We start from the raw sequence: 23,120 nt of genomic DNA on the forward strand, positions 1-23,120 counted from the left end.
AGGAAATCCGAGTTTATACTGTCATTTTGGTATCACCCACAATAGCAACGACTGCACTGTCCTCTTCCAAAGTGTTGCTTAACTTAGTGTTGCTGACGTCAGTTCTACTTCACGTGTGCTCTGCCCTCTAATCGTCTTATGGTCATTCCAGTCAGTAGATGGAGTGAAATGAGTTTCTAACATCTAGTCATTCATCTGGAAGGTTTTCAGCTCTTTTCTCCGGTTGACCTTGACAGTCTTCAAGAGAACCATCCTGGATGATTCGCTTGAATGGGTCCAGACTAGGATGTTGTCGCTCACAGGGAGGGGATCAGGTCATGGGTTGAGCGGATGCAAACTTCAAGTCTTGATCGTGACCCACCACAGACAGAACACATTGTTCCTTTGTACCTCGGCATCCCAGCTCGGCAGGGGGGTCTTCGGGTGAACAAGTTAGTTAAGGGGCCGCCTGACTCCAGCACAGGATTTCAAGGAGCCACGCTGACCTTGAGCTGCCGAGCCTAGTTTGTTTTCGTCTGCATGGTCTCTCCCTGGTTGGATGGGGCGGCTTAGTGTTATATGTGTGGCCGACTGGGAGTTGATCTAGACCTGCTGCCATCTGGTAGCCAATAGGAAGGCAGAAGGGAAGAGCACGCTTCACGTAGGTTACTCCCATAACCGCGGTTCTAAGAATGCATGTGGCTCCATCTTACTGTGTTACTATTGTATTTAGACAGTTATATATATATATATGTATATTTCAGATCAGAAGGTTCACTGGATTATAAGTTGCATCATGTTCTACTGAATGACTGTTAGCACCAGTGCAGTTTTGAAGAATTACTTTGCATGTAGTAAGACTGAAGTGCCTTGTGTTAGAGGGGTGCCACGGAATATCTGGGGAGCCTTGCGGTGTGGTGGCGCCTCCCTGAGAAATACTAAGGAGCCTCAGAGAGTCATTTTATGGAGCTTTGCAGCATAAAGCTTTGTGGAGTTTTACTATTGAGCTTTGTGGAGTTATACTATTGAGCTTTGCAAGTAATACTATGGAGCTTTGTAGAGTTATACTGTGGAGCTTTGTGGAGTAATACTACGGAGCTTTGCAGCATAATACTATGGAGCTTTGTGGAGTAATACTATGGAGCTTTGTGGAATTTTACTATTGAGCTTTGTGGAGTTATACTATTGAGCTTTGCAAGTAATACTATGGAGCTTTGTGGAGTTATACTGTGGAGCTTTGTGGAGTAATACTACAGAGCTTTGCAGCATAATACTATGGAGCTTTGTGGAGTAATACTATGGAGCTTTGTGGAATTTTACTATTGAGCTTTGTGGAGTTATACTATTGAGCTTTGCAAGTAATACTATGGAGCTTTGTGGAGTTATACTGTGGAGCTTTGTGGAGTAATACTACGGAGCTTTGCAGCATAATACTATGGAGCTTTGTGGAGTAATACTATGGAGCTTTGTGGAATTTTACTATTGAGCTTTGTGGAGTTATACTATTGAGCTTTGCAAGTAATACTATGGAGCTTTGTGGAGTTATACTATGGAGCTTTGTGGAGTAATACTACGGAGCTTTGCAGCATAATACTATGGAGCTTTGTGGAGTAATAATATGGAGCTTTGTGAAGTAATATCAAACTTTGTAGACTAATACTATGAAGCTTTGCGGAGTAATACTATGGATCTTTGTAAAGTAATACTATGAAACTTTGTAGACTTATACTATGTAGCTTTGTGGAGTAATACTACGGAGCTTTACACCATAATACTATGGGGCTTTGTGGAGTAATACTATGGAGCTTCGCAAGTAATACTATGGAGCTTTGTGGAGTAATACTATGGAGCTTTGTGAAGTAATAATATGAAACTTTGTAGACTAATACTATGAAGCTTTGCAGAGTGATACTATGGAGCTTTGTGAAGTAATACTATGAAACTTTGTAGACTAATACTATGAACTTTTGCGGAGTAATACTATGGAGCTTTGCGAAGTAATACTATGGAGCTTTGTGGAGTAATACTATGCAGCTTTTAGGGTTATACTAAAGAGCTTTGCAGAGTAATACTATGGAGCCTAACAGAGTAATACTGTGGGTCCTTGCAGAATAATACTATGGAGCTTCACAGAGTAATAAATACTATGGAGCTTCACAGAGTAATACTATGGAGCTTTACAGAGTAATACTATGGAGCTTTGCAAAGTAATACTATGGAACTTCACAAAGTAATACTATGGAGCCTTGAGGAGTATTACTACAGAGCCGTATATACTAATACTACAGTAACTACCAAAAAAATACTACTTAGCCTTGCGAAGTAATACTATGGAGCCTCTCGTAGTAATACTACCGGGCCTCAAAATGTAATACTACAGAGGCTCACAGAGTAATATTAAAAAGCCTCACTTGAAGAGTTCTATTCATTTTTCTAATGATTTAAGAGTAATAAAACAGAATTAAGAGATGTTTTCATGTCGATTGTTTCCGAAATCTTTCCATTTACTTAAAGAAAGATTTGTTGAATCAGAAGAAACTTTGTTTTTCACTTTAACAAATAAAAAATGACTCAGCAGTTTTAGTGATTGTCTAGTACTTCACGATGTGCTGGAGAACATGATGATGGAGCAGATCCTTGATCCTCCTCAGCAGGAACACAAACACGTGACGGACATTTTAGGAGTCGCACTGAAGTCCAACACTTTTTAATGGCTCGTCTTCATATCTGCTCAACCATTCAAGTGGAGGTCCCGCGAGGGCAGCCCCGGCTGGATGGGTTTGTTGTAAAAACATGTGGTCGGAACATTGGAAGCCTCCACGCGATAAAATTTGATGAGTCGTGTCAAATGATTTCACAGAGTCGTGGCATTAATGAGAAGAAAATGAAACTTTGTCTTCAGCTGCTGGAGCAGGCGCTGGTCATCGAGGAGCAGCTGAGGCGAGCGGCGTATCTCAACATGACCCAAGACCCCGGTCACCCGGCCATGGCGCTCAACGCTCGCTTCGCGGAAGTGGAGTGTCTGGCGGAGTCGCACCAACACCTCAGCAAAGAGTCGCTGGCGGGCAACAAGCCGGCCAACGCCGTGCTGCACAAAGGTCAGTGAGGTTTCATCTCCTCGCCACCGGGGGCGACGACACACGACGTATCTTTGGACGGGAAGAAGAAAAGAGGAAGTGAAATGTGGGCAGAGAAAGCTGAGCGATAATCACATGAACTCTTGTGCAATCACACGTCTTCCTCCCACGGCAGCAGTTTTGAGTGAAGCTGAGCAGATGTGAGCGGATCGTTTCCTGCTCTTGTGTTTGTGTTTCCACTCGTGTGAGCCTCGACCAGGTTTAAACACATGTAGTTCGATCAAAATATGACATTATTTTAACTTCTAAAACTTGTTTTTGGGATTAAAATGTTGTTTTTCTTCCATTTTTGATAGTTTAATCCAATAATTTCTATTTTGAAAGGTTAGAATTATGTGTTTTATTAATTACAATAACACAAAATTACGTTTTCTATACTCAATATATTTTTTATTTGTAGCCTTTTCAATTCAATTTTAAATTGTAGTTATCCAGTGGCACTATCTACACGATTTTACATTGAATTTAAAAGTCTATGAAATAAAGTATGTATACAAAAACCTTTATTTAAGTTGAATTAAATGAATAAAAATATCAAATAATAAAATGAGTTGATAAGGATTCCATTTTTAGAAACACAACAAAACTATTCAACATACAAACTTTTGAATTGATATTTTTTTGATCAATGCTAGTAAAACAACAACATTTAAATAAAAAAAATTAAAAAATGTTCAACATTTAAAATGTTAAACCTCATACTATTCTGATGCCACTGAAATACTTCCACAGCTGACGTTTCAAACTGGTGTCTGTTGTCATTGCAGTCCTGAACCAGCTGGAGGAGCTGTTGAGCGACATGAAGGCGGACGTCACCAGACTCCCGGCCTCGCTGTCCAGGGTCCCGCCCATCGCCGCCCGCCTGCAGATGTCCGAGCGCAGCATCCTCAGCCGCCTGGCCAGCAAGGGCACGGAGTCGCACCTTCCCCCGGTCAGTACCTCTGAGAACATTTCAGCGGGTGTGGAAAATGTAGTCGAGGAAAAGTAAAAGTTGTCGGTCACAGTAACACAAGAGTCTGCGACTAGTGTAAGAAAATACTTTCACGATATATTTACTATATAATTGATCTTTTATGGATAATATTCCAACAAAGTGTGTTTAAAATAAAATAATTGTATTTTTCTATTTACAATTAACATAATATTCACAGTGTTGGTTCATATTCGTGTTGCAATGAAACTTCCTACCGCTAGATGGCAGCAGTCATCAAGTCCTGGACAATATTACACATATATACTTGTTACTACAGTATCACAACACCAGAGTCAAGTACTGGACAATACTACACATATATACTTGTTACTACACTATCACAACACCAGAGTCAAGTACTCAACAATACTATACATATATACTTGTTACTACAGTATCACAACACCAGAGTCAAGTACTGGACAATACTACACATATATACTTGTTACTATAGTATCACAACACTAGAGTCAAGTACTTGACAATACTACACATATATCCGTGTTACTACAGTATCACAACACCGGAGTCAAGTACTTGACAATACTACACATATATACTTGTTACTACACTATCACAACACCAGAGTCAAGTACTGGACAATACTACACATATATACTTGTTACTACACTATCACAACACCAGAGTCAAGTATTCGACAATACTATACATATATACTTGTTACTACAGTATCACAACACTAGAGTCAAGTACTCGACAATACTACACATATTCTTGTTACTACACTAACACAACACCAGAGTCAAGTACTCCACAATACTACACATATATCCTTGTTACTACACTATCACAACACCAGAGTCAAGTACTGGACAATACTACACATATATACTTGTTACTACACTATCACAACACCAGAGTCAAGTACTGGACAATACTACACATATATACTTGTTACTACACTATCACAACACCAGAGTCAAGTATTCGACAATACTATACATATATACTTGTTACTAAAGTATCACAACACTAGAGTCAAGTACTCGACAATACTACACATATTCTTGTTACTACACTAACACAACACCAGAGTCAAGTACTCCACAATACTACACATATATCCTTGTTACTACACTATCACAACACCAGAGTCAAGTACTCGACAATACTACACATATATCCTTGTTACTACACTATTACAACACCAGAGTCCAGTAATCCACAATACTACACATATATCCTTGCTACTACACTATCACAACACCAGAGTCAAGTACTCGACAATACTACACATATATCCGTGTTACTACAGTATCACAACACCGGAGTCAAGTACTTGACAATACTACACATATATACTTGTTACTATAGTATCACAACACTAGAGTCAAGTACTTGACAATACTACACATATATCCGTGTTACTACAGTATCACAACACCGGAGTCAAGTACTTGACAATACTACACATATATACTTGTTACTACACTATCACAACACCAGAGTCAAGTACTGGACAATACTACACATATATACTTGTTACTACACTATCACAACACCAGAGTCAAGTATTCGACAATACTATACATATATACTTGTTACTACAGTATCACAACACTAGAGTCAAGTACTCGACAATACTACACATATTCTTGTTACTACACTAACACAACACCAGAGTCAAGTACTCCACAATACTACACATATATCCTTGTTACTACACTATCACAACACCAGAGTCAAGTACTGGACAATACTACACATATATACTTGTTACTACACTATCACAACACCAGAGTCAAGTACTGGACAATACTACACATATATACTTGTTACTACACTATCACAACACCAGAGTCAAGTATTCGACAATACTATACATATATACTTGTTACTACAGTATCACAACACTAGAGTCAAGTACTCGACAATACTACACATATTCTTGTTACTACACTAACACAACACCAGAGTCAAGTACTCCACAATACTACACATATATCCTTGTTACTACACTATCACAACACCAGAGTCAAGTACTCGACAATACTACACATATATCCTTGTTACTACACTATTACAACACCAGAGTCCAGTAATCCACAATACTACACATATATCCTTGTTACTACACTATCACAACACCAGAGTCAAGTACTCGACAATACTACATATATATCCTTGTTACGACACTATAATAACACCAGAGTCAAGTACTCCACAATACTATACATATATACTTGTTACTACAGTATCACAACACTAGAGTCAAGTACTCGACAATACTACACATACATACTTGTTACTACAGTATCACAACACTAGAGTCAAGTACTCGACAATACTACACATACATACTTGTTACTACAGAATCTCTATATATAATGTATCGTTGACCCTGGTGACAGTTAAAAGTGAAGATAAAGTATTATGGTCTGCCGTCCTGACACGTTCGTGACGTTCTCATTCACAGCCCATTCCCACTGGACCGTACGCGACTCATCAGAACTACGGCGCCCCCTACACTCCAGCCCCGGTCAGCGCCCTCCATCTGGGCGGAGCCAACTACAGTCAGATGCCGCCGGGATCCTTCATATCAGGTCAGTGCGTCTCTGACACATGTGGTCGACACATGATCTGACGGACGAACTACAAACACCTTCTTTTAGATTAGATTTTCTCCTTCACCGTCCAGATCACACTTTCATTCTGTGTCTGGTTTCCTAACATGACATTCATACACATTTGCTCTCTTTTCCTCACACGTATTCTCTTTTCTACACATATACTTGTATATCTATCACCTTCGCTCTGTGGCAGCAGAGTCTGGTTCTGCTCCAGGTTTCTGCCTGTTCAGAGCAAGTTTTCATTGTGATTGTCTGAGACTTTTCTTCTTTCTTATCGAATTCTTTTGTTCATCGTCTTCAGAGGATTTGTGTTGTTTATGTTTTTACAAATTGAGTTTCCACATATTTTATGAGCCAGTCCCAGCTCCTTGGGGCGAGAGGCAGGGGAAACCCCCTGGACAAACACACACTAAGACCTTCTCAATCAATCTTTGAGGTCTTTGACCTGTGGGAGGAAATCGGAGTGCCCGGAGTAAACTTGAGGAGAAGAGTCAAACACAGAGAGGATGCAGGTTTTCACGAGCTGGAATTGAACCTGCAACCCTCGTGCTGTGAGGCCGATAACAACTATGAGACCAACAATAAAGGAAATCTCAGTTTTGAAAACATGTTTCCCCAAAACATTGACTTTGTAAAGTCCGTGTCAGGATCCATGGAGTGAACGATGGTCGTCAGGATCCAAGGTTGATGGAAGTCACTGCTGGACTCACCTCTGAGAGAAGACGTCGAGGAAACACTTTTTTCTTCTTCTTAACAAATACTACGAGGATCATGACGGCAGCAGAAATACTCCTGGACGTCAGCAAACATCTCACAGTGGATCGTTTGGTGGACGGAAATAAAAGAACTGGATCAAGGAAACCTTTCAACGATTGAATATTTGAATCTTCCTCTGAAAGTGATTTGACTTATTTGAAGTTACATTGAGTTACTGAGTTTATTCTCAAATGGAATCTGTTGTTTAAATCCAGCAAATATTTGAATACACACTTCACTCCTGAATACGCTTGTTAGAAAATATCGGTACAGAATTATTTATTTTTGTTCACGATAAAGTATCCATTTTGACAATTTAAGTAGAACTGTATTCAAAATCTTACTAAAGTTCCATTTATGGCGTACTCTTCAATATAGTGTGTTTAAAATAAAATGATTAGATTTTTTTAAATGTACAATTAACAAAGATTGACGACGTTTGTTCATTTTTTTGTTGCAATTAATCTTCACGCCTCTGGATGGCAGCAGTCATTAAGTCCCCGGCAGCTAAAGGAAGCATTTATCCTACTAGATTACAGCAATAACTGAGGACGAGAGGATACAGTGAGTCCAGCAGCTTTTAAAGCTGATGAAAGTAGTTATTACTTCGTCAAGAGTCATGTGGTCTTTAAATACTACAACACCAGAGTCAAGTACTCGACAATACTACACATATATCCTTGTTACTACAGTATAACAACACCAGAGTCAAGTACTTGACAATACTACACATATACAGTATACTTGTTACTACACTATCACAACACCAGAGTCAGGTACTCAACAATACTACACATATATACTTGTTACTACACTATCACAACACCAGAGTCAAGTACTGGACAATACTGCACATATATACTTGTTACTACACTATCACAACACCAGAGTCAAGTACTTGACAATACTACACATATATCCTTTTTATTACACCATCATAACACCAGAGTCAAGTACTTGACAATACTACACATATACAGTATTTTTGTTATTACACTATCACAACACCAGAGTCAAGTACTTGACAATACTAGACATATACAGTATACTTGTTACTACACTACCACAACACCAGAGTCAGGTACTCGACAATACTACACATATATACTTGTTACTACACTATCACAACACCAGAGTCAAGAACTGGACAATACTACACATATACAGTATACTTGTTACTACACTATCACAACACCAGAGTCAGGTACTCGACAATACTACACATATATACTTGTTACTACACTATCACAACACCAGAGTCAAGTACTCCACAATACTACACATATATACTTGTTACTACACTATCACAACACCAGAGTCAAGTACTTGACAATACTACATATATACAGTATACTTGTTATTACACTATCACAACACCAGAGTCAAGTACTCGACAATACTACACATATATACTTTTTACTACACTATCACAACACCAGAGTCAAGTACTGGACAATACTACACATATATCCTTGTTACTACACTATCACAACACCAGAGTCAAGTACTGGACAATACTACACATATATACTTGTTACTACACTATCACAACACCAGAGTCAAGTTCTTGACAATACTACATATATAAAGTATACTTGTTACTACACTATCGCAACACCAGAGTCAAGTACTCGACAATACTACACATATATCCTTGTAAGTACAGTATCATAATTTATCGTAATGTTTTATATTTTTTCCCTCTATCATGGAAGAAAATATGTTTGACATTTTTGTTGAAAATAAGTTGTGTATTAAGTATTAAGTGTATTAAGCCGTGGATGCTGAGAAATATGATGTTTAAACGACTCTGATGTCACGAGGAAGCAGCATTAGTTTGACTCTCCTCTGCTGGACTTCAGTCCGTGTTGGAAGAAAAGCACCAACTCAGCAGTTTCTCTCCGTCGTCTGCTTGTTGTTATTTTTGGACAAACGTTCACAACTGACGCGGGAATCAGACGTTCTCGATCTGGACTTGATTGCTTGGCAGCCTCCTGTGATGATGGGCAGACCCAGAGATGCTGCGCCTATTTAGAGATTTCATCGCAGGAATTCAACCTTTATATGGACATGTTGTTGTTGGGAAACTGTTCAGGCCAGAAAGTCCAAAATTAGATTTCTTGCATTTTTGTTACAACAGAATTCTCAGACAAACAACGAAGAGCTGCTCGTCAGTAAACAACTAGAGTTTCAAGAAAAGATGATTTCAGTTCTCAGATGTATATTTATTCTATTTTAGCATAAAAACATCTTAAATATATCAATATTTCAATAAATAAAACAAGATCTTTCCAAACTATTATCAACATGTGTGGGTGATACTGCATATACTTCCAAGGTCAGTAGGTGGCACCGTCAGTTCAAAAGTGATGTGAGGTTTCAATCGTTGTTTAAATGTAGATATTATAGAGCATAGAGTGACATCTAGTGGATTCTTTAAATATTGAAACTGTTTCATGAAGCTTCATGAAGGTATCGTATTTCAGTAGTCAGTAGGTGGCGCCTTCGGTTCAAAATTACATTTAAATTGAATAGTTGCTTAAAGCAATATCTCATAGAGTAGAGAGTGACATCTAGTGTTAAATAATTGACATTGTTTCATGAAGCTTCATGAAACGGTGTCATATAATTTCCAAGGTCAATAGGTGGGCCAGTCAGTTCAAAAGTGATGTGAGGTTTTAATCGTTGTTTAAATCTAGATATTATAGGGCATAGAGTGACATCTAGTGGATTCTTAAAATATTGAAATTGTTTCATGAAGCTTCATGAAACAGTGTCATATAATTTCCGAGGTCAGTTGGTGGCACTGTCGGTTCAAAAGTGATGTGTGATTTCACTTGTTGTTTAAATCTAGATATTATAGAGCATAGAGTGACATCTAGTGGATTCTGAAAATATTGAAACTGTTTCAAACGGAAATCGTATTTCAGAGGTCAGTAGGTGGCGCCTTCCGTTCAAAATTACGTTTAAATTGAATAGTAGCTTAAAGCAATATCTTATAGAGTAAAGAGTGACATCTAGTGTTAAATAATTGACATTGTTTCATGAAGCTTCATGAAACGGTGTCGTATAATTTCCAAGGTCAATAGGTGGCACCGTCAGTTCAAAAGTGATGTTAGGTTTTAATCGTTGTTTAAATCTAGATATTATAGAGCATAGAGTGACATCTAGTGGATTCTAAAAATATTGAAACTGGTTCATGAAGCTTCATGAAACAGTAATGTATTTCAGAGGTCAGTATGTGGCGCCTTCGGTTTAAAATGACGTTTAAGTTGGATAGTTGCTTAAAGCAATATCTTATAGAGTAGAGAGTGACATCTAGTATTAAATAATTAACATTGTTTCATGAAGCTTCATGAAACGGTGTCATATAATTTCCAAGGTCAATAGGTCGCCCAGTCGGTTCAAAAGTGATGTGTGATTTCACTCGTTGTTTAAATCTAGATATTATAGAGCATAGAGTGACATCTAGTGGATTCTGAAAATATTGAAACTGTTTCATGAAGCATCATGAAACGGTGTCATATAATTTCCAAGGTCAATAGGTGGCACCGTCAGTTCAAAAGTGATGTGAGGTTTTAATCGTTGTTTAAATCTAGATATTATAGAGCATAGAGTGACATCTAGTGGATTCTGAAAATATTGAAACTGTTTCATGAAGCTTCATGGAACAGTTTCGTATTTCCGAGGTTAGTAGGTGGGGCCTTCGGTTCAAAATGACGTTTAAGTTCAATAGCTGCTTAAAGCAATATCTTATAGAGCAGAGAGTGACATCTAGTGTTAAATAATGGAAATTGTTTCATGAAGCTTCATGAAACAGTGTCATATAATTTCCAAGGTCAGTAGGTGGCACTGTCGGTTCAAAAGTGATGTGTGGTTTCACTCGTTGTTTAAATCCAGATATTTTAGGGCATAGAGTGACATCTAGTGGATTCTTAAAATATTGAAATTGTTTCATGAAGCTTCATGAAACGGTGTCATATAATTTCCGAGGTCAGTAGGTGGCACTGTCGGTTCAAAAGTGATGTGTGATTTCACTTGTTGTTTAAATCTAGATATTATAGAGCATAGAGTGACATCTAGTGGATTCTGAAAATATTGAAACTGTTTCAAACGGAAATCGTATTTCAGAGGTCAGTAGGTGGCGCCTTCCGTTCAAAATTACGTTTAAATTGAATAGTAGCTTAAAGCAATATCTTATAGAGTAAAGAGTGACATCTAGTGTTAAATAATTGACATTGTTTCATGAAGCTTCATGAAACGGTGTAATATAATTTCCAAGGTCAATAGGTGGCACCGTCAGTTCAAAAGTGATGTTAGGTTTTAATCGTTGTTTAAATCTAGATATTATAGAGCATAGAGTGACATCTAGTGGATTCTAAAAATATTGAAACTGGTTCATGAAGCTTCATGAAACAGTAATGTATTTCAGAGGTCAGTAGGTGGCGCCTTCGGTTTAAAATGACGTTTAAGTTGGATAGTTGCTTAAAGCAATATCTTATAGAGTAGAGAGTGACATCTAGTATTAAATAATTTACATTGTTTCATGAAGCTTCATGAAACGGTGTCATATAATTTCCAAGGTCAATAGTTGGCCCAGTCGGTTAAAAAGTGATGTGTGATTTCACTCGTTGTTTAAATCTAGATATTATAGAGCATAGAGTGACATCTAGTGGATTCTGAAAATATAGAAACTGTTTCATGAAGCATCATGAAACGGTGTCATATAATTTCCAAGGTCAATAGGTGGCACCGTCAGTTCAAAAGTGATGTGAGGTTTTAATCGTTGTTTAAATCTAGATATTATAGAGCATATAGTGACATCTAGTGGATTCTTAAAATATTGAAACTGTTTCATGAAGCATCATGAAACGGTTTCATAAAGCTTCATGAAACGGTATCGTATTTCCGAGGTCTTTAGGTGGCACCTTCAGTTCAAAATTACGTTTAAATTGAATAGTAGCTTAAAGCAATATCTTATAGAGTAAAGAGTGACATCTAGTGTTAAATAATTGACATTGTTTCATGAAGTTTCATGAAACGGTGTCATATAATTTCCAAGGTCAATAGGTGGCACCGTCAGTTCGAAAGTGATGTGAGGTTTTAATCGTTGTTTAAATCTAGATATTATAGAGCATATAGTGACATCCAGTGGATTCTTAAAATATTGAAACTGTTTCATGAAGCATCATGAAACGGTTTCATAAAGCTTCATGAAACGGTATCATATTTCCGAGGTCAGTAGGTGGCACCTTCAGTTCCAAAAAACGTTTAAATTGAATAGTTTCTTAAAGCAATATCTTATAGAGTAGAGAGTGATATCTAGTGTTAAATAATTTACATTGTTTCATGAAGCTTCATGCAGTGATGTGAGGTTTTAATCGTTGTTTAAATCTAGATATTATAGGGCATAGAGTGACATCTAATGGATTCTTGAAATATTGAAACTGTTTCATGATGCAGCTTCATGAAACTGTATGTTATTTCAGGAATCAGTAGGTTGTGCCTTCGGTTTAAAATTACATTTAAATTGAACAGTTGCTTAAAGCAATATCTTATAGAGTAGAGAGTGACATATAGTGTTAAATAATGGAAATTGTTTCATGAAGCTTCATGAAACAGTATCGTATTTCAGAGGTCAGTAGGTGGTGCCTTCGGTTTAAAATGACGTTTAAGTTGGATAGTTGCTTAAAGCAATATCTTATAGAGCAGAGAGTGACATCTAGTGGAAAATAACGGTCATTGTTTCAGAGTCATTTTAAGTGGCCTGGGGATGGCCGGGCCAAATTCAAAGTAGACGAATGTTCATGTTGATATTGTGGCCTATAGAGATGCCAGTGTTTCAGAGATCATGGACGTCAATACAGTCTATAACTGTCTACAGTGGTTTATTGGGGGGTCAACTTCTGAAACCCACCCCTTATTTAACATAGTCTGCCAGCATATAGATCATATACAATTAACACATTCACATCCCTCTCAACAACCTTCGTCGCACAGCGGCTGTTGACGTTGCGTAAAATAGTTTTTCACTTCATTAGACTTAATGCTTTTATTCTGGTGCTTGTATCCGAAGATTCAATGTGGAAAATTCCATTGAAAAAATTCCTCCTTGTGGGAATGTTACGGCCCTTCTGTGATTATTTTGACGTGGAGTGTTCATATATCCAGCGGCGCGGGTCAGAATGTAAAAACATTGGCAGTCAAGGGTTGCTTCATCAGCACTTGAAGCAATCAGACTCGCGTACGGCGTCCGCGCGCTCGTGTGTGGAAGGCATTAGTCGTGAGATTCGAGAACGACCAAAAAAACCGCCACTGTTTTTGAAGCGGCTGCCAAAAAGACACCTGAAATAGACATTACCCGAATCAAACACAAACACGCTGCAGTGCAGACGCTCGCTTCACCTCGCAGCCCTGATGCTAATAACACGTTGCGCAAGAGGAAAGTCTGCAGTGCTATCGCAGCGTCTGCTCGCCAACTTTGTTTCCCTCCTCGTGTCTCAAACGTTCAGACGTTTTCTCGTCTTCTTGTGCGACCGTCGCTCCTCTGCAGTCAGAAGCTGCTCCGTGGATTCATTTTGTCGTAATTCGATTGGTAACGGCATGTGTTCCCCAGACGTGCTCCTGCGGCGCTGGATGTTTAGACGGTGGAGACGATGGCAGAGATAACTGCGAGAACCCGATATTTCCCCAAAGCTTTGCCCTAAAAACCACCACCGCCAGCTCCGGCACTTTCAGACGGCGTATCTTGATTTATGTAATTGTAGACTGAAACATCTGTCAAAGACATTCTGGAGAGCCAGGGCCTATCTCTGAAAATGTCATTATGCTCAACCGGTCCTGAGGCCCGGGCCGTGCCAAGAAAACATTCGGGCTTCGGACCAAGGTATTTTGAGAAGGACTGAAACCGCAGCAGCAGTTTGGTTGTGTAAACGTCGTGTTGTGACTCGTGAGTCGGCACGAGGGCTGGACCGATGGCTTTTTTTCACCGCTCAGAAATAGTCGTGCGTGAGCAGGGCTTCGTTCGCGGGGGCCTCGCGGTGAGCGGCGGAGCCCGGCCCGAGGTGCAGAGCGAACATCCCGAAGGTTCTGACGGCGATCGGGTCTGCACTCTTGATTGGGGTCGCAGTGGTATCTGACCCCGCGAGGCTTCGCCAAAGAGAGGAAAGTCTGCAGGACAAACAGCCGGGGTTGAAACAACAACTGATTTGATGACTTTAATAGCTCTCCCTGCAGACGAGACCCCGTCTGACCCCCTCTCCCAGTCCACACAACCAAACCAAAAGTATTCCGACTATCTCGGCCAAGGCCAACGGATCAGAAGAAGCCTTCTGGAATAAAGGTGAAATGTTTTCGAGATCCAGTCCAGCCTGCTCGTCTTGTTTAAATCCTCCACATATGTTGTTGAATCACAGCCACGGACGCACACGACGACCGTGATGCGACAAAACAACCGTCGGCTTCGATGGAAACAATGTGACGACAAACCCTTTGAGCTACAATCATGTGTACTTTTGTTCGAGGGGTTCACGTGAAGCGAGTGGGTTGGATCGCCTCGGGTCGTCTCACCGGCAAGAAAGTCTCAAATACAGGAAGTCCCTTCAACTAAATGGACCACCTAACCACACAACTTCAAGCTGGTTTGGACCGGACCGCTTCATCCACGATAAATAAACGTGTTCGATCCGATCAGCTGATCTTCGATTGTCTTCTCGTCTCGACGTCGCAACGACAGCGACGTAAAGTTGACGCGGACGACTAAAGATTCGATGACGAATGGACCGAGAAATGTCAACACAAAGCAAAAGAACTCCAGTGCACCGAGAGGAGACACTTGTCTGATACTGTTTAAATACACAAGACGTATAACTTTATTTTGAATCTGTTTGTCCAACAGTCAACAGGAAGTAGTAGAACATGAGTTGGCAATTGAGTTGAATAACCCTCGTGGAGAAGGATCCTTTAAATTATTGTACGTAAAGTTACTCTATAATAAACTGTAATATTATATATATTTATATATAATCCCACCAAGTCTCCTGCGGCTCGTCCTCAGCGTGAACTTTAAAGGTCGCTTGAGCTTCGTGATGAGTTGGTTTGATGGATAAACACACAATGATCCGAAGATAATAACAAAGACTCATCACTTTTGGACACTCGTGTTGTCCTTGAATCCATCTTGAGTTTTTTTTTGTAGCTAGAACTCTTCCGATCCCTTATGCCTTTAGCAAATGTTGTGTAGCTCTTCAAAATGCTTTATAGCTGTAGGAGGTCGACGTCCAAACACCGGATGGTTCTGGGGAACACCCTGCTCCGCGGGTCAGAACACCATGATTTCACACCTTCAATAACTTTTGGAAAAGCTTCGCTCGTCCATCATTAGAACCCGAGAAGCTGCACATCTGCACTTAGAGACACTCCATCATTGCTATTTAGGGAGTTGCTGTTCATGAGGACTCCTGCCCCGCCGATGTGTCCTTGAGCCTGACACTGAGCTATCGTCACCTCTGACAGATGCTCCGGCTGAGGCCGGGGGGAGACTAGGAGAAATAAGCCTGCAGGGACCAGTAAAGTGTCTCATTGTCCTGCTCCCAACGCCTCCACTACAGTCTGCCGCTTGTCTGCCCCCACAGAAGCCGGCGTCGCTGCTGGGGCCGCAGGGGCCGCGGGGGGAGCCTTCGGAGGGCCCAGCAACGGCGGAGTGTGCCAGAAGACCAAGGAGCACGATGTGGGTCAGCGGCAGCGGGTGGTGGACCTCTGGAAGGACGGCAAGTCAGAGGGCGCCATCGGCCTGGAGCTTCGAATGCCCAAGTCCACGGTTCACAGCATCATCGTCAAGTACAGGCTCAGCAACACCGTGGAGAACCTGCCGCGCAACGGCCGACCAAAGAAACCCTGAGAGGAACAATCGCACTTTACACTTGGGGAACAGTTTGGACCAAACCAAGTTGAACTTCCAATGGTTAAAAACCGAGGGGGGGCCGAGGACCGGCCAGAGTAAGAGGACGTGATGAAACGCTGGCCCCTGAGAAAAAATGAGCTACTGAAAAAAAGTGGCCACAAATCTGAGCCCAATGAAAGATGGCTGGACTAAAAAGAGAACGTGAAGCGTGCTAATGCATTTGCTGCCTCTCAGCAGATCACATAGGATAAAAAAACGCTACACTCAAACCTCTTTTCTTTATTCCTCGGATTTCTACCGACTCCTTTTTTCTGTCTCCACTCGTGGGCCAAAAGATTTCCCAGCGGATCAATTCTTCATCCGCGGGCCGACTGAACACGTCTGTCGCCTCGTCCTGACCCTGTCCTCCCTCATTCCTCGCAGCCTTCCGTCTCACACACACACACATGTACAAACATATACACTCCGGACCTCACGCAGAACCTGCACAGAACTCCATGTATCTGCCGAGCACAAGCAGACGACTCTTAAAATAGACCTGTTTTGTTAAAGAGTGAAGGTTGAAGTCGATGGTTTCGTCGAGCGACGACTTCCCGCGGCTCCGGCATTCCTCGCCCGGACGAAGCGTAACATCGAGGATCCTGAGTCTAAATAAAGCTTCGACAAACTGTTTCCATCAGTAGCGACTTTGACGACGGGCGGATTGAAAACAGGTTTTCTTGCCGCTGATAACTTTCCGCTGCCACCGGAGGAAGCGAAAGATCTTTTTCTTCTTTATAGTGACACTAAGATGAATTCTTGGTTGTCCCTTGATCCTCCTGAAAGTAAAACATTTGGGGCCCCGTCGTAATTTTTCCAGCTCAGTGTGTGCATGAGTGTGACAGTCTGGAGTGGGGAGCGCGGTGAACTCTAGAGCCTCCTCTGTGGAACCAACGAAACCAGACAATCCTTTTTAAGAAGTCAGAGACGTGGTTGCGAGAGCTTGTGTTTCCAGTTGCTTCTCCGTCACTTTTGAAGTGGATTGAAATGATTTGACGGACAGTTCGAGCTCTGATGCCGACGTGACACGAGACGTATCGCTGCAGGAACTCTGGACTCGAGGTCTCAAGCCCGGCACAGCGTTTGTTCTTCTAACACTCTCCTCACACCTTCTCTCTAATGTCCTCTTGTGAGAGTCGGTCGCTGTAAAGTCGACGGCGCTTACGACTCTCTGGCACCTCGGCCTCGTTGGCCGTCGTCCTCACAAACTTGAAGTCGAACTTTGAGAAAACATGACTTGAACGCAAGAGTCCTCGTCTTAAATCCTTCTGTGCGATCCTGCCAACGTCAAAGTTTCTCCTGAACCTCTTGTTGAAGTTGTTTAACTGGCCTTGAAGTTCGAGAGAAATGATCCAAACAAATATGTTTCTGTGTCGATACTCAACAGCACTGTAACCATTTTGATATATTTTCTATTTAAATGTGTTTTCTTTACTCATAGTTATCTTATGGGTTATATTTGAATAAAACGTTTATTATTTTTCTAATCACAATTAACATTTTTGTGTTGCAATTTATCTTCCGGCCGCCAGATGGCAGCAGTCGTTACATCCTCCGCAGCTAGAGTAAAAGATCCCGGGCGATGACTGAGGATGAGGGGATACAGTGAGTCCAGCAGCTTTTAAAGCGTAAATTCTGCAACACCAGAGTCAAGTAATCGACAGTACTACATACATATCATTGTTACTACACTATCACAACACCAGAGTCAAGTACTCGACAGTACTAAATACATATCATTGTTACTACACTATCACAACACCAGAGTAAAGTACTGGACAATACTACACATATATCCTCATTACTACACTATCACAACACCAGAGTCAAGTACTGGACAATACTACACATATATCCTCATTACTACACTATCACAACACCAGAGTCAAGTACTCGACAGTACTACACACATATCCTTGTTACTACACTATCACAACACCAGAGTCAAGTACTGGACAATACTACACATATATACTCATTACTACACTATCACAACACCAGAGTCAAGTACTTGACAGTACTAGAAACATATCCTTGTTAATACAGTATCACAACACCAGAGTCAAGTACTCGACAGTACTATATACATATCCTTGTTACTTCACTATCACAACACCAGAGTCAAGTACTGGACAAACATACACATATATACTTGTTACTACACTATCACAACACCAGAGTCAAGTACTGGACAATACTACACATATATCCTTGTTACTACACTATCACAACACCAGAGTAAAGTACTTGACAGTATTACACACATATCCTTGTTACTACACTATCACAACACCAGAGTCAAGTACTGGACAATACTACACATATATACTTGTTACTACACTATCACAACACCAGAGTCAAGTACTGGACAATACTACACATATATCCTTGTTACTACACTATCACAACACCAGAGTCAAGTACTCCACAATACTACACATATATACTTGTTACTACACTATCACAACACTAGAGTAAAGTACTCGACAGTATTACACACATATCCTTGTTACTACACTATCACAACACCAGAGTCAAGTACTGGACAATACTACACATATATACTTGTTACTACACTATCACAACACCAGAGTCAAGTACTGGACAATACTACACATATATCCTTGTTACTACACTATCACAACACCAGAGTCAAGTACTGGACAATACTACACATATATCCTTGTTACTACACTATCACAACACCAGAGTCAAGTACTCCACAATACTACACATATATACTTGTTACTACACTATCACAGCACCAGAGTCAAGTACTGGACAATACTACACACATATCCTTGTTACTACACTATCACAACACCAGAGTCAAGTACTCCACAATACTACACATATATACTTGTTACTACACTATCACAACACCAGAGTCAAGTACTCCACAATACTACACATATATACTTGTTGCTACACTATCACAACACCAGAGTCAAGTACTCCACAATACTACACATATATACTTGTTACTACACTATCACAACACCAGAGTCAAGTACTCCACAATACTACACATATATACTTGTTGCTACACTATCACAACACCAGAGTCAAGTACTCCACAATACTACACATATATACTTGTTACTACACTATCACAACACCAGAGTCAAGTACTCCACAATACTACACATATATACTCGTTACTACACTATCACAACACTAGAGTAAAGTACTCGACAGTATTACACACATATCCTTGTTACTACACTATCACAACACCAGAGTCAAGTACTGGACAATACTACACATATATCCTTGTTACTACACTATCACAACACTAGAGTAAAGTACTTGACAGTATTACACACATATCCTTGTTACTACACTATCACAACACCAGAGTCAAGTACTGGACAATACTACACACATATCCTTGTTACTACACTATCACAACACCAGAGTCAAGTACTCCACAATACTACACATATATACTTGTTACTACACTATCACAACACCAGAGTCAAGTACTCCACAATACTACACATATATACTTGTTGCTACACTATCACAACACCAGAGTCAAGTACTCCACAATACTACACATATATACTTGTTACTACACTATCACAACACCAGAGTCAAGTACTCCACAATACTCTGTGTCGTGATACGTATCAAAGGTTCTAGCGTCAGTAATGAATCATATATATTTGCTGACTTTACATCCATAACTTTCAAACTCCAGACATAATAAGAGATTCTCATCAAAGTAGTTTCCAAGAGCATCAGATGTATTTGGAAAAGCTGTCGTCGAACTTCTACATGAACACAAATAAACTTAACCGTCTTAGCAGATAGGCAACTTCAAATATCTTCGCCAATTTAGCCAGAAATCCAAGCAGATCCGATGTCAGTCCAGACATTCCAAATGGTTATTCCGTGCGTCTGCTGGACGTGTGAAAACGCCAGCGTCTGCCAACACGCCGAAAAAACAAAGAGTCCATCAAAGAACAACGTTGACAATGGAGGCAGGTTTTCTCATCGGGCTCTGGTACTGGTGGACCCGCAGGTTCTGATATGAGGTGCTATCAGTGTGTTCTGAAGCCGCTCCAGCGAGGAAATGAGGTGTGACACCGACTTCTGAATGTGTGCAAATCACTTAAAACCTCCTGCCCGAAAGATTTCCTGCCTTCAGATCGATCCCGTAACTCTGGATTTATGAAAGTCTTTCAAGTCCCGGCGGGTAATTCTGACTCTCAAGCTCCGTCGACGGTCGGCGGCCGAGAGACGCGAGCGCGAGGCTTTCCTGCGCTCACGCGAAGATCAAGCCCTCAGTGGCGCTGCCAAGATGGCGGCTCTCATCAGATGGTCCGGCGTTAGCTCGGACGCTCGTTGGCCAGGAATGTTTTTTATTGCGTTTTCTTATCTGATTGACTTTTCAGAGAGTTAAGAACAAATATGAGGTTAGATGTTCGTCTCACGATCTTCAACGTCTCAGAAACTGAAGCGCCGTTTCTTTGTTGTCGGCGTTTGGTCCGACACGAGTCTCGCTCCGACGTTTATTTTATTTTCATTTTTAAACCTGTTCTTTGATGGAAAGTCTTGAGGTTTCTAACTCCACCAAAGATTGAAAAACAATGTCATCGTTTATCTACGTTGTCGAGAACTCTTGTCTTGTTTGGGCATAAAAAAAGTAGGTTTAAAAATGTTGATCCATAAATTTTCAAAGTCCTGAGATGTGACTGTTTGACTCGTCACTCAAGAATCGTCGTCAACGTAACATGTTTTCCAAATGTTACAGATGTAACCTTTTGGAAAAGTAACAGATGTTTTTGTATTTCTTTAATTTCTTTAAAAATAATCGCAATGAGAGTCTTTTATTTCTCTTGTTGTGTGAACAAATGTTGAGCGTGGCTGCAGGGCGGGCGACGCTTCTGTTTTCACGACAATTCAACACCACGGATCTAAAGGTTTCGATGAAACGTCGACGAAAACCTTTTCGGTTCGGCAAAAAGAAAAGTGTCTTCGTGGATTTTTCTGATGAACCTTGACCGAGGACTCGACGGAAGGTTTTCCGTGCTAACCCTCACCGGCCACCAGGTGTCACTGTGTGCATCGCGACATATTTAAACTGAGAGCGCCACCTACTGAACACTGTGAAACTGTGAACCTCATCGACACTGATGCATGTTTTTAAAAAGGAACTGTGAGTTTAAGAAGCATCTGATGAAGAAGTCAAATATGAAGTGTGTTGTATTGTAATACGAGAGAAGTAGAGTTTGTGTGTTTCTTCTTGTGTTCCGAAGATTTTACATTCGACACATCGTTGTGAAGTTCAGAATAAAGCCAGGAGGGGGCGCAGCAGGTCTGTGCTTCACGCTCGTCATAAAAAAAAACTTGTTTTGTCGTCTTTACAGTCAAGAGATTGATTTTGTCAAACTTTTGTCACACAAGAAATCTTTCGGCAGTCGGAAGTTTTCGGGGCCAAACAAAATGTTTATTTACCAAAGTCTTGAGTTTTTATGTTGTCTTTTGAGCCTCAATTCATCTCCATTATCTCTGGTCTCGTCCTCAAGACTTGACTTGTTGACGTCTAGAGTCTGGTTTTGAGAAAACCATCCACGGGCCACACAACATGATTCGGTGGAGTAGATTTGACAAAGGTGGTCTAGAGTAAACCTGCTCCTCTGAAGCCCCTCAACCTGCTCTCTCAGGCCCCTCAACCCGCTCTCTGAAGCCCCTCAACCTGCTCCTCTGAAGCCCCTCAACCTGCTCTCTGAAGCCCCTCAACCTGCTCCTCTGAAGCCCCTCAACCCGCTCTCTGAAGCCCCTCAACCTGCTCTCTGAAGCCCCTCAACCTGCTCCTCTGAAGCCCCTCAACCCGCTCTCTGAAGCCCCTCAACCTGCTCCTCTGAAGCCCCTCAACCCGCTCTCTGAAGCCCCTCAACCTGCTCCCTGAAGCCCCTCAACCTGCTCTCTGAAGCCCCTCAATCTGCTCTCTGAAGCCCCTCAATCTGCTCTCTGAAGCCCCTCAACCTGTTCTCTGAAGCCCCTCAACCGGCTCCTCTGAAGCCCCTCAACCTGTTCTCTGAAGCCCCTCAACTGGCTCCTCTCAAGCCCCTCAACCTGCTCTCTGAAGCCCCTCAACCTGCTCTCTGAAGCCCCTCAACCCGCTCTCTGAAGCCCCTCAACCTGCTCCTCTCAAGCCCCTCAACCTGCTCTATGAAGCCCCTCAACCTGTTCTCTCAAGCCCCTCAACCGGCTCCTCTCAAGCCTCTCAACCTGCTCTCTGAAGCCCCTCAACCCTCCTATCATCAGTGTAAGTGCTTTGATACTGATGTCAGGGGCCTAAGAGGACAGGTCTGCAGCCAGACCCCTCTCCAGTACTTACAATAGCAAAAATAAGGGGTAACTGAGGGGTCAAGTCCTAAAATGCAGGACTTTAGTGATTCAAACTGGTCATCGTTGAAAATAAATCCAAAGTACAATTCGTCGGAAACATCTCGAGATGATCTGCTGGGACCTCAAGAATCAGAATCAGAATCAGAAAACCTTTATTAGTCCCGCGAGGGGAAATTCGGTTTAACAGCAGCAAGAGAAATAAAAACACCCAGAAATAAAAACGAGAAAGAAAATCTAAATGGAATAAAAGATAAATCTGCGCTATATAATATATACACAAGAGGGTCTCGTAGACACAGTCAGACCCGGAGATGTGGTCCACCTGTAGCAGCTCACGGGGTTCAAGGGTCACGACCAGTGACGAGCCACTCTTCGTCTCGACG

At 41.1% G+C, this 23,120-nt stretch overlaps 1 protein-coding gene across 2 annotated transcripts in view; it reads left to right on the plus strand.

Moving 5' to 3' along the window:
• Positions 1–23,120, plus strand: part of chd3 (chromodomain helicase DNA binding protein 3) — a 99,616-nt gene that overhangs the window by 69,727 nt on the left and 6,769 nt on the right. The window contains exons 36-39 of one of the 2 annotated variants that reach the window (XM_087788569.1): positions 2,882–3,077; positions 3,884–4,047; positions 6,527–6,653; positions 16,070–16,399. In XM_087788569.1, the coding sequence (XP_087644695.1) occupies positions 2,882–3,077; positions 3,884–4,047; positions 6,527–6,653; positions 16,070–16,335 (753 nt within the window). In that variant the 3' untranslated portion in view covers positions 16,336–16,399. Of the gene's footprint in view, positions 1–2,881; positions 3,078–3,883; positions 4,048–6,526; positions 6,654–16,069; positions 16,400–23,120 lie in introns of those variants that run through there. The other variant, XM_087788570.1, reaches the window with a different exon arrangement.

The sequence above is a fragment of the Callionymus lyra genome, chromosome 4, assembly GCF_982586985.1.
Source record: "Callionymus lyra chromosome 4, fCalLyr1.hap1.1, whole genome shotgun sequence".
Lineage (NCBI taxonomy): Eukaryota > Metazoa > Chordata > Actinopteri > Syngnathiformes > Callionymidae > Callionymus > Callionymus lyra.